Source organism: Symsagittifera roscoffensis, chromosome 2 (assembly GCF_963678635.1).
Source record: "Symsagittifera roscoffensis chromosome 2, txSymRosc1.1, whole genome shotgun sequence".
NCBI lineage: Eukaryota > Metazoa > Xenacoelomorpha > Acoela > Convolutidae > Symsagittifera > Symsagittifera roscoffensis.
The window spans coordinates 84992771-85006297 of record NC_087063.1 but is presented as its reverse complement, the minus strand read 5'-3'; the positions used below and the strand labels follow the sequence as shown (position 1 = coordinate 85006297).

Sequence of the window (13527 nt, the reverse complement as noted above, 5' to 3'; positions counted from 1 at the left end):
TGTAAAGGTCACGAAGAACGTGATCGACTTCTAGTTTCAAAAGTGGAATTTAATTTTCAGATTTCTTAGCGAAATGAAGGGTTTTCCTAATGATCCAGGTTTCTCAAATTGGGCCAATTTTATCGAAAAAGTGCCAATCATTATTTGTTGTAGAAATTCAAAGAGCCTTAAGGGCATCTATTTTTTCTTTGAAATTCGAAAGTTATTAACGACATCTATCTTTTCTATCTATATCTTAGATACAAACAGAAATCTGTCCTTGCCTGAAGTCAATTTAACGACATCTATCTTTTCAATGGAACAATGAGTTTAATTTTTATGTTAATGTTATGTTGTACGGCACCAACCTACCTGTATTTGAAAACCCTAAAATTCTCGGGGTTACTTTTGAAAACCAACTCATTTTTCATGACCGTTGTAATAAGACTTGTGAAAATCTCCAATATAAGTCAATGGTTTCAAGAAACTTGCCGGTATCTTTTCGGTTGTCTCCTTAGATACGCTCAGTGTAAATTACAATGAAATTGAGAGGAGTGTCTTAAACTATACAGCTTCCATTTGGACAACCTTCTGAGCAATATTAACAGCAATGTCTGCTAGTAAAACAGCATAAAACACTAAGAACCACAAAGGGGTGCTTAAAAAGCATTGACATCAAATGTAATTTACATGAAGAATATTACATGTTTCCTGTCCGAAAGCATTATGAAATGCTCCCCAGCTTTTTTTCTAAGCTGCTGCTAAAAATTTAATTTCAAATGTTTTAATCAGAACATTTTAAATCCCAAACTCACCTTGAGCTCATGCTAAACGATAAAAAAAGAGTTTCTCCGAGCATGAATATGTAAGCAATGATCAAAAATTTTCGTACCACGAAGTTACGATTTTCTGCGTGGAAAGTGCAAGCTGCTCGGTAGAATACCAATATCATTATTAGCAAACAAATGCAACAGCAATGTCTGCTAGTAAAACAGCATAAAACCCTCAGCTCATTGTCGCCCTATCGCTTGTCTGCTTATATATTGTCTGCTTAGTTGCCAAATCACGGATGTTTCTTGTGCTGTCGCACTTTTCCCCGTAAGAGCAAATTTTGTTAATTCTCGCTTGTAATTTATAATTTACTGTTCTTTTGTTCAACTTGAAAGTTTCATTCGGCCTACATGGTTTCAGCTAATGTTGTTTTGGCTAAGCCAGCTTATTTTGAATCGTTTGAAAGGAAAAAATTGATTACTTTTAATTCATGTCGGCTGAATTAAGGTTATTTAATTCAGGTCTGTGCAGAAGTTAAGAACTCAGACGACAATATCTGAAGTTTTTTTTGAATCAACGGTCCTCTACCCAGTAATTGGCGGCTAATTAGCCGCTATAAATAGTACAAGCTTATTAATTTCTGGTATTGTGATTCTCGACTGTTTTGCTGAAATTGAATTTTGCATTAATTCCAAAAATATATATTTTTTTCTGAAACATTTTTTCGGCTTAGTTTTTTCCGTCTCTGTTCGCTAGCTTGCAATGCTATGCTTGCGTTGCATCGCAAGCAAAACGAAGCTCTGCTTGGCGTCTCTGTTCATTTTGTTTTCTCGAAATAAGTAAGTTTTGTCGAAGAAATGTCCAAGCGTTTCACTTGCGAGTTTCGAGCTCGCAGGCGTAGTGTCTTACTATGAATCCAATTTTTTGCATCCCAAGTTTTAAATAGAAATGCTTGCTTTTGCTGTATGTGATTTAAGCATGTGCTCGATATCCGCTTTGTTAGTGTTAGTTTATCTACAAGAGCGCATGAGGCAGGTGAGAGGACATATTCTTAATCTCTAGGTCGATGGTTCGATTCCCGCTCATACGATAATATTAGTTTTCCAGGCTTATTTTTGCTTTTAATAATGTTACTTAGTTGTGATTTTTAATGTTAAGATCGAGTTCCAGTTTGCCCAGAGACGGTCATGCATCATCTGACGACACACACTGGTACATATGCGGACTGTGGCTGCCCAAGTCGGAGGTGTTTGACCCCTGCTACAGGCAGCAGGCCACTGCGAGGAAACTGAAGCCCATAGATGCCTCGAAGGTGGACGATTTCGAAATTGTGACTGCTGTGTGCTATGTTGCGTGGGTGCTAGTTATCATTTCTCAGGTCAGGCCTATTCTGAGAAGCCACTAGAGAGAGCTTAAGATCCCTAAAGCGAACTTCAATCGGCCATTTTTGAAATGTCAAAGTGACAGCCATAACTTCAGCATGCTTTTAAATTTGGAAGTTTATGTTTCCTTCATACCGGTATAGGAGTTCATTGAAAGGTGTCCAACTTGCTCGGCTATTTTAATTGTACGAGGTAAGCACGGCGGTAAGGCTTAGACATCGAAATCGTGTATTGGATCCCCTGCCATGACATTGATAGCGTGTACGGACGTCCTCTCACAAAGCTCGGCTTCAATAGTGGTACCAGAGGTGAAAGTTGCGAAAAACGGCCTGAGTTCAAAAGATATTTCACCGAAATTTTTGCCGTTTCCAATTGTGTTTTCAAATGCGGGGAAAACAATACATGTTTAACAATACAATTATCTCAGCCTAGAATGGTGACATGTAAATTTAATAAGACATTTATCCAGTGGCGTGCGCAGAAATTTTTTTTGGGGGGGCAGTCTTTCTAAAAAAAATTGAAAATTTTGTCGATAATTTTTTTATGTCAGCCAATTTGATTTTCAAGCTCTCCGAATTTTTGCACTTTTTTTTGAAAAAAAACCGCTAAAAATGACGTTATTAGCCGTTTTAAAAAATATTTGACCAAAAAATTGCGTTCCTGGTGTGCGCTCCCGCGACATTTCGTTATATTGGCGTCTTTGGAGAAAATGTTTGATGTATGCCAGTCAAAAATGGATCTCGTAAAATTATACGAAAGGAGAAGCCCTTTGGGAAAAATTTAGCACCCAGAATTGAGGGGAAGGGGCAATTGCCCCATTTCGTTTCGCCACGCTACTGCATTTATCTCAGCCTCGAATGATATGGAGAAACAAAAGAAACTGACAATCCTTCGACTGGATTTGCAGCTTTTGATAGATCATCTGCAATGCTTAGTAACAAAATTTTACTATTATTATTAGTTGTACAGAACAACCTGATGTATTGGAGTTTTTCTAAGAGTCGATGAACGTAGTTCTTTTTCTTATATAGGTCGCGATGATTTTTTGTTTTTTTTTTCAGGAAAAGTCCTTAAATTTATTCAGGCTGAAATTCATTTTTTCGCGGTTTGACTTTTGATTTCTTTTCAAGTTCAGTTCATTTCCCTTGTTTAAAGGAAAGCAAACTCCACGATCAAACAACAAAAATGTAAAGGTGACGGAAAACGCGATCGACTTCTAGTTTTGAAAGTGGAATTTAATTTTCAGATTTTCCAGCGAAATAGAAAGTTTACTATTGATCCAGTTTTCTCGAATTGTGTCTATTTTAGTGAAAAAGTGCCTGTCATAAATTGATTTTAGAAATTCAAAGAGGTTTTAGGGCATCTATTTTTTAAATTCGATACTTTTTCAAAAAAACTGTAATTGCGTCTTTTGAGTTTTTTCCAACTGTCTGTTAGCTATGTTTGTTTTCTCAAGAAAAAGTCTTAAAATTAGCTTTAAAATATTTCGGGTTAGTTTATTATCTATCATGCAATAGGTTGAGCTTGATTTTTTATTTTTGAGCTCAGTTCAAATTCATTTTTTTAAAGTGGAATTTGATTTTTTTTTCTCAGCGAATTAAATTTCGTTTCATGTAATTTTTTAAAATTGGCTCAACTGAAGCGAAAAAGAGTCAATTATAAAATATTATTAAAATGGAAAGAGCTTCGACGTAATGTGTTTTTTCCACCAACTATTTTTCATCTGTCTGTTGGCTATGATATTAAAGCCAAGTCTTATAGCTTTTTCGACACTTGGTCTGGAGTTAAAGGCAATGGTCCTTGGTTTGGATCTTGCCAGAACCTATTTAAGAGCCATTGAACGTGGTAAAGACTTTTATAAAGGTCTTATTTTTATAATATAAATGTTTAAAAATAGTTCTCGCTCAAATTTGACTTTTTGCGGTTTGTACTTTGATTTCTTTTCAAGCTTACTTGCACTATCGAACAGCAAAAGTGAAAAGGTCACAAAATTGTGAATGACTAGTTCCAAAGTGGGCTTTAATTTACTGAACGTGCAGTGGATTTCGATTACTTGCACTATCGAACAGCAAAAGTGAAAAGGTCACAAAATTGTGAATGACTAGTTCCAAAGTGGGCTTTAATTTACTGAACGTGCAGTGGATTTCGATTACTTGCACTATCGAACAGCAAAAGTGAAAAGGTCACAAAATTGTGAATGACTAGTTCCAAAGTGGGCTTTAATTTACTGAACGTGCAGTGGATTTCGATTACTTGCACTATCGAACAGCAAAAGTGAAAAGGTCACAAAATTGTGAATGACTAGTTCCAAAGTGGGCTTTAATTTACTGAACGTGCAGTGGATTTCGATTACTTGCACTATCGAACAGCAAAAGTGAAAAGGTCACAAAATTGTGAATGACTAGTTCCAAAGTGGGCTTTAATTTACTGAACGTGCAGTGGATTTCGATTACTTGCACTATCGAACAGCAAAAGTGAAAAGGTCACAAAATTGTGAATGACTAGTTCCAAAGTGGGCTTTAATTTACTGAACGTGCAGTGGATTTCGATTACTTGCACTATCGAACAGCAAAAGTGAAAAGGTCACAAAATTGTGAATGACTAGTTCCAAAGTGGGCTTTAATTTACTGAACGTGCAGTGGATTTCGATTACTTGCACTATCGAACAGCAAAAGTGAAAAGGTCACAAAATTGTGAATGACTAGTTCCAAAGTGGGCTTTAATTTACTGAACGTGCAGTGGATTTCGATTACTTGCACTATCGAACAGCAAAAGTGAAAAGGTCACAAAATTGTGAATGACTAGTTCCAAAGTGGGCTTTAATTTACTGAACGTGCAGTGGATTTCGATTACTTGCACTATCGAACAGCAAAAGTGAAAAGGTCACAAAATTGTGAATGACTAGTTCCAAAGTGGGCTTTAATTTACTGAACGTGCAGTGGATTTCGATTACTTGCACTATCGAACAGCAAAAGTGAAAAGGTCACAAAATTGTGAATGACTAGTTCCAAAGTGGGCTTTAATTTACTGAACGTGCAGTGGATTTCGATTACTTGCACTATCGAACAGCAAAAGTGAAAAGGTCACAAAATTGTGAATGACTAGTTCCAAAGTGGGCTTTAATTTACTGAACGTGCAGTGGATTTCGATTACTTGCACTATCGAACAGCAAAAGTGAAAAGGTCACAAAATTGTGAATGACTAGTTCCAAAGTGGGCTTTAATTTACTGAACGTGCAGTGGATTTCGATTACTTGCACTATCGAACAGCAAAAGTGAAAAGGTCACAAAATTGTGAATGACTAGTTCCAAAGTGGGCTTTAATTTACTGAACGTGCAGTGGATTTCGATTACTTGCACTATCGAACAGCAAAAGTGAAAAGGTCACAAAATTGTGAATGACTAGTTCCAAAGTGGGCTTTAATTTACTGAACGTGCAGTGGATTTCGATTACTTGCACTATCGAACAGCAAAAGTGAAAAGGTCACAAAATTGTGAATGACTAGTTCCAAAGTGGGCTTTAATTTACTGAACGTGCAGTGGATTTCGATTACTTGCACTATCGAACAGCAAAAGTGAAAAGGTCACAAAATTGTGAATGACTAGTTCCAAAGTGGGCTTTAATTTACTGAACGTGCAGTGGATTTCGATTACTTGCACTATCGAACAGCAAAAGTGAAAAGGTCACAAAATTGTGAATGACTAGTTCCAAAGTGGGCTTTAATTTACTGAACGTGCAGTGGATTTCGATTACTTGCACTATCGAACAGCAAAAGTGAAAAGGTCACAAAATTGTGAATGACTAGTTCCAAAGTGGGCTTTAATTTACTGAACGTGCAGTGGATTTCGATTACTTGCACTATCGAACAGCAAAAGTGAAAAGGTCACAAAATTGTGAATGACTAGTTCCAAAGTGGGCTTTAATTTACTGAACGTGCAGTGGATTTCGATTACTTGCACTATCGAACAGCAAAAGTGAAAAGGTCACAAAATTGTGAATGACTAGTTCCAAAGTGGGCTTTAATTTACTGAACGTGCAGTGGATTTCGATTACTTGCACTATCGAACAGCAAAAGTGAAAAGGTCACAAAATTGTGAATGACTAGTTCCAAAGTGGGCTTTAATTTACTGAACGTGCAGTGGATTTCGATTACTTGCACTATCGAACAGCAAAAGTGAAAAGGTCACAAAATTGTGAATGACTAGTTCCAAAGTGGGCTTTAATTTACTGAACGTGCAGTGGATTTCGATTACTTGCACTATCGAACAGCAAAAGTGAAAAGGTCACAAAATTGTGAATGACTAGTTCCAAAGTGGGCTTTAATTTACTGAACGTGCAGTGGATTTCGATTACTTGCACTATCGAACAGCAAAAGTGAAAAGGTCACAAAATTGTGAATGACTAGTTCCAAAGTGGGCTTTAATTTACTGAACGTGCAGTGGATTTCGATTACTTGCACTATCGAACAGCAAAAGTGAAAAGGTCACAAAATTGTGAATGACTAGTTCCAAAGTGGGCTTTAATTTACTGAACGTGCAGTGGATTTCGATTACTTGCACTATCGAACAGCAAAAGTGAAAAGGTCACAAAATTGTGAATGACTAGTTCCAAAGTGGGCTTTAATTTACTGAACGTGCAGTGGATTTCGATTACTTGCACTATCGAACAGCAAAAGTGAAAAGGTCACAAAATTGTGAATGACTAGTTCCAAAGTGGGCTTTAATTTACTGAACGTGCAGTGGATTTCGATTACTTGCACTATCGAACAGCAAAAGTGAAAAGGTCACAAAATTGTGAATGACTAGTTCCAAAGTGGGCTTTAATTTACTGAACGTGCAGTGGATTTCGATTACTTGCACTATCGAACAGCAAAAGTGAAAAGGTCACAAAATTGTGAATGACTAGTTCCAAAGTGGGCTTTAATTTACTGAACGTGCAGTGGATTTCGATTACTTGCACTATCGAACAGCAAAAGTGAAAAGGTCACAAAATTGTGAATGACTAGTTCCAAAGTGGGCTTTAATTTACTGAACGTGCAGTGGATTTCGATTACTTGCACTATCGAACAGCAAAAGTGAAAAGGTCACAAAATTGTGAATGACTAGTTCCAAAGTGGGCTTTAATTTACTGAACGTGCAGTGGATTTCGATTACTTGCACTATCGAACAGCAAAAGTGAAAAGGTCACAAAATTGTGAATGACTAGTTCCAAAGTGGGCTTTAATTTACTGAACGTGCAGTGGATTTCGATTACTTGCACTATCGAACAGCAAAAGTGAAAAGGTCACAAAATTGTGAATGACTAGTTCCAAAGTGGGCTTTAATTTACTGAACGTGCAGTGGATTTCGATTACTTGCACTATCGAACAGCAAAAGTGAAAAGGTCACAAAATTGTGAATGACTAGTTCCAAAGTGGGCTTTAATTTACTGAACGTGCAGTGGATTTCGATTACTTGCACTATCGAACAGCAAAAGTGAAAAGGTCACAAAATTGTGAATGACTAGTTCCAAAGTGGGCTTTAATTTACTGAACGTGCAGTGGATTTCGATTACTTGCACTATCGAACAGCAAAAGTGAAAAGGTCACAAAATTGTGAATGACTAGTTCCAAAGTGGGCTTTAATTTACTGAACGTGCAGTGGATTTCGATTACTTGCACTATCGAACAGCAAAAGTGAAAAGGTCACAAAATTGTGAATGACTAGTTCCAAAGTGGGCTTTAATTTACTGAACGTGCAGTGGATTTCGATTACTTGCACTATCGAACAGCAAAAGTGAAAAGGTCACAAAATTGTGAATGACTAGTTCCAAAGTGGGCTTTAATTTACTGAACGTGCAGTGGATTTCGATTACTTGCACTATCGAACAGCAAAAGTGAAAAGGTCACAAAATTGTGAATGACTAGTTCCAAAGTGGGCTTTAATTTACTGAACGTGCAGTGGATTTCGATTACTTGCACTATCGAACAGCAAAAGTGAAAAGGTCACAAAATTGTGAATGACTAGTTCCAAAGTGGGCTTTAATTTACTGAACGTGCAGTGGATTTCGATTACTTGCACTATCGAACAGCAAAAGTGAAAAGGTCACAAAATTGTGAATGACTAGTTCCAAAGTGGGCTTTAATTTACTGAACGTGCAGTGGATTTCGATTACTTGCACTATCGAACAGCAAAAGTGAAAAGGTCACAAAATTGTGAATGACTAGTTCCAAAGTGGGCTTTAATTTACTGAACGTGCAGTGGATTTCGATTACTTGCACTATCGAACAGCAAAAGTGAAAAGGTCACAAAATTGTGAATGACTAGTTCCAAAGTGGGCTTTAATTTACTGAACGTGCAGTGGATTTCGATTACTTGCACTATCGAACAGCAAAAGTGAAAAGGTCACAAAATTGTGAATGACTAGTTCCAAAGTGGGCTTTAATTTACTGAACGTGCAGTGGATTTCGATTACTTGCACTATCGAACAGCAAAAGTGAAAAGGTCACAAAATTGTGAATGACTAGTTCCAAAGTGGGCTTTAATTTACTGAACGTGCAGTGGATTTCGATTACTTGCACTATCGAACAGCAAAAGTGAAAAGGTCACAAAATTGTGAATGACTAGTTCCAAAGTGGGCTTTAATTTACTGAACGTGCAGTGGATTTCGATTACTTGCACTATCGAACAGCAAAAGTGAAAAGGTCACAAAATTGTGAATGACTAGTTCCAAAGTGGGCTTTAATTTACTGAACGTGCAGTGGATTTCGATTACTTGCACTATCGAACAGCAAAAGTGAAAAGGTCACAAAATTGTGAATGACTAGTTCCAAAGTGGGCTTTAATTTACTGAACGTGCAGTGGATTTCGATTACTTGCACTATCGAACAGCAAAAGTGAAAAGGTCACAAAATTGTGAATGACTAGTTCCAAAGTGGGCTTTAATTTACTGAACGTGCAGTGGATTTCGATTACTTGCACTATCGAACAGCAAAAGTGAAAAGGTCACAAAATTGTGAATGAATAGTTCCAAAGTGGGCTTTAATTTACTGAACGTGCAGTGGATTTCGATTACTTGCACTATCGAACAGCAAAAGTGAAAAGGTCACAAAATTGTGAATGACTAGTTCCAAAGTGGGCTTTAATTTACTGAACGTGCAGTGGATTTCGATTACTTGCACTATCGAACAGCAAAAGTGAAAAGGTCACAAAATTGTGAATGACTAGTTCCAAAGTGGGCTTTAATTTACTGAACGTGCAGTGGATTTCGATTACTTGCACTATCGAACAGCAAAAGTGAAAAGGTCACAAAATTGTGAATGACTAGTTCCAAAGTGGGCTTTAATTTACTGAACGTGCAGTGGATTTCGATTACTTGCACTATCGAACAGCAAAAGTGAAAAGGTCACAAAATTGTGAATGACTAGTTCCAAAGTGGGCTTTAATTTACTGAACGTGCAGTGGATTTCGATTACTTGCACTATCGAACAGCAAAAGTGAAAAGGTCACAAAATTGTGAATGACTAGTTCCAAAGTGGGCTTTAATTTACTGAACGTGCAGTGGATTTCGATTACTTGCACTATCGAACAGCAAAAGTGAAAAGGTCACAAAATTGTGAATGACTAGTTCCAAAGTGGGCTTTAATTTACTGAACGTGCAGTGGATTTCGATTACTTGCACTATCGAACAGCAAAAGTGAAAAGGTCACAAAATTGTGAATGACTAGTTCCAAAGTGGGCTTTAATTTACTGAACGTGCAGTGGATTTCGATTACTTGCACTATCGAACAGCAAAAGTGAAAAGGTCACAAAATTGTGAATGACTAGTTCCAAAGTGGGCTTTAATTTACTGAACGTGCAGTGGATTTCGATTACTTGCACTATCGAACAGCAAAAGTGAAAAGGTCACAAAATTGTGAATGACTAGTTCCAAAGTGGGCTTTAATTTACTGAACGTGCAGTGGATTTCGATTACTTGCACTATCGAACAGCAAAAGTGAAAAGGTCACAAAATTGTGAATGACTAGTTCCAAAGTGGGCTTTAATTTACTGAACGTGCAGTGGATTTCGATTACTTGCACTATCGAACAGCAAAAGTGAAAAGGTCACAAAATTGTGAATGACTAGTTCCAAAGTGGGCTTTAATTTACTGAACGTGCAGTGGATTTCGATTACTTGCACTATCGAACAGCAAAAGTGAAAAGGTCACAAAATTGTGAATGACTAGTTCCAAAGTGGGCTTTAATTTACTGAACGTGCAGTGGATTTCGATTACTTGCACTATCGAACAGCAAAAGTGAAAAGGTCACAAAATTGTGAATGACTAGTTCCAAAGTGGGCTTTAATTTACTGAACGTGCAGTGGATTTCGATTACTTGCACTATCGAACAGCAAAAGTGAAAAGGTCACAAAATTGTGAATGACTAGTTCCAAAGTGGGCTTTAATTTACTGAACGTGCAGTGGATTTCGATTACTTGCACTATCGAACAGCAAAAGTGAAAAGGTCACAAAATTGTGAATGACTAGTTCCAAAGTGGGCTTTAATTTACTGAACGTGCAGTGGATTTCGAAAATTAGCCCTTGATCAAGTTTTCTCTGCATGATATAAATATTTTGATTATAAAAAAGGATTTTACGAAATAAGTGCCTATCATAAAGAGTTTTTGAAGCTCAAAAAAGAGTCCAAGAGGTTCATACATTTTCAATTATTTTGTTACCTTGCTCTTTCACAATTTTCCAAATATTTTTTAGTTTATGGTTATTATAACTTTTGTATTTTGCAGGTGTGTCCTTTTCTTTTGCCATTCCTCCAATTGGCTTTTCTTCATTAGAGTCGTACTTCGTCAATTGTCAGACTTCTAAGTTTCCTGACAACGGGCCTTTTTTTACTTTCAATCTTTTTGAACCATAAATATTTACAGCAAATAATCATCGTAACGGTTGGAGTGATATATCATAGTAAAGCCCTTGAGGCCGTGATTTGAAGGATACTATAAAAATTTTAAAAAATTGTTCCACTGACGAGAAAAACCGATTTGAAATTTTCAAGTTTCAGTCAATTTTCGAGCGAGTAAAGCAAGCGAGCAGGCGTTTTATCGAAGAATAATTCCTGAAACTTGAGTTAAACTCCTTTAAAAAAATTAAGGATGTTTTTTAGCCCCATCATTGGGAAAGAAAACTTCAAAATTTCAAAACAATTTCTGCAAAAAAAAAACATAAAATTTTTTTTTTGTTTTTTTTTTTTACTGAAAGGCTTGTCCGATTGTGTCTTTTTTTACTATGGCTGTCGATTATGCCTAAATTCTAGGTTTTCTTCAAATCCTTCCTCAACACAAGTTTGAGTAAAAAAAACATGAAAAAGGGTTCTATGCTTTTTTTGAGAGTATCGTGGTAAGATGCTGTGCTACTTGCAGAGCCACACCGGCTATCCTTGTTATGATTATAACGTGTGTGTGTTTTGCAGGTGTCGGCGACAGTGCTGAGGTACCAGATAGACATGTGCTCATTTCCCTCCAGGTGGTACATAGTGGACAACCAGATAGACCTGAAGGACTACAGAGAGAACAGACAGTATGACCTGGTGCTAGACAGGAAGCTCAGGGTCAAGGACGACTTCAGGCAAGTACACCACTACCACACACTTAATCTCTCTCTCTCTCTCTCTCTCTCTCTCTCTCTCTCTTTCCACTTTTGTTCCTGATAGAATTCATGTTATACTGAGTGTGGTAGAATAGCATTAAGTGAATTTTAGCCATGTTTAGTCCTCATTTCATTATAAGCTGTAAAATTCTCCAGCCACCCACTTGCAATGAGGAGGCTGTCATGATCATTTGTGGCCGCAGTAGTAATTAAAGTAATAATCATAATTAGAGAGTAAATATCTTTAAGGTTTCTGCACGCGCTCTTTTGCCTCAACAAGAACATTGGGCAGTTGAGGTACAAGTTGAACCTGACCTCCGGCTGCTTCACCATACACAAGACACTCAGAGACCTCAGCTCCGTCCTCAAGTTCCTCTCCAACAGGGGAAGACTGCAGGCTGCATACGAAAAGGTAATAAACAACAGCAACAACAAATAAATGTTCACCTCGGACCCAGTCAGTGCCCGTCTATAATCTACTAGTTAGCGCAGGGTACGGTAGAAAGCACACGATGTGGCAAAACAGTTGAGTTTTTGTTGCCGAATGCTTTTTACCTGCTAAATTTCACCTAATCACAGTTCGCAAACAGAACCATACAAATTCATTTAGCTCTGAATCCAAGTAATCAACAACCGTTTGCCTACAGGAGCCGAACAGCTCATGTCAACTATGTTAATGAAGGGCTTTGCCTAATCGTGTTTGCTTGTGTTATGTAGCCAAAATTCAATTTTAGATTTTGCTGAAATATGGCTAATAAAAGAGTTATGTTTGGTTTTTATAGTAATTTGAATGGTTTTCTAGTCGTGTAAAGTAATTAGATAAGTTGTGTTTGAGGTGCGAACTGCCTCCTCCTCCGTTCCGATGGGAAGAAGTCTTCTTCCATCCACCCCCTCCATAGACTCCCTCAGTGTGGCCTACTGTGACTCCACCTCAGCACCCAGCCACCACCACAGTCAACAACAGCACCACTCCTCGTCCAAACTCTGCATATCTCCCAGCACGAGAGAAGCTGCCAGGAAGTTCTCGGCAGTAGAAATATCATCCAAAGCCTCCAGCTGTGTTCGACCGAACAATGGAAGTGAGAGTAATCTAGACGCAGACCTAGAAGCCATGTTGTCCCAGCCTCAACAGGGCAATCATGCTTACTCGGGGGGCGACAGTAATGGTGATCAAAGTGCAAATGGAGACGTCTTACACATGCCTAACGGAGCAACCAAGTCCTACCCCAACATTTTCATATCTAACTTTTCCACGCAGCAGCAGCCTAACCAGAATAGTTCAATGATGTATAATTTGAATGATAGCATAGCAGAGGTCAAGTTTCGACTCCCAGGAGTAGCCAATGGAGCTTCTGCATTCTTTCAGGCAAGCGCGTGTGGAGCAAATAGTTTTTTTTATATACAATTTAATGCAAAGTAACTATCTTATCTGTGTAATTTCATCTTATTCTATGTGATCATCACAAAGTAATTTTTAATTCCCTTCAAGAAGGGGCTTTTTGAAATGGAATCAAATTAAATGACTTCGAAAAATTGTCTAAAAAATCTGAAAACGAAGTTTTTCGTTCAATTGATTTTGATCAAAATTTTTTTAACTTAATTTTGGACCACTTGAACTTGAGGCAATTTTTTTTAATGTCCAATTGTCAGCAAACAATGTTTTTTGTTCATGTTCATTAGAATTTTTACTCCAACGTAGCGTAGTGTGATAGTACGTTGCAACTGGTTTTCCAACCTAAGTCGCAAATAAAAGAGCTAAAAGAAGTCTAGTCCCACG

General features: G+C 37.5%; 2 protein-coding genes across 2 annotated transcripts in view; both read left to right on the top strand.

The window, feature by feature from the left end:
- The window catches only part of LOC134840032 (nucleoplasmin-like protein ANO39), a 254422-nt gene that overhangs the window by 13185 nt on the left and 227710 nt on the right, over nt 1-13527 (top strand). The gene's annotated exons all lie outside the window — the stretch shown is intronic.
- The window catches only part of LOC134840729 (uncharacterized), a 28606-nt gene that overhangs the window by 13185 nt on the left and 1894 nt on the right, over nt 1-13527 (top strand). The window contains exons 6-9 of the mRNA XM_063856740.1: nt 1909-2128; nt 11575-11729; nt 12000-12162; nt 12586-13116. Coding sequence (XP_063712810.1) covers nt 1909-2128; nt 11575-11729; nt 12000-12162; nt 12586-13116 — 1069 coding nt within the window. The remainder of the gene's footprint in view (nt 1-1908; nt 2129-11574; nt 11730-11999; nt 12163-12585; nt 13117-13527) is intronic.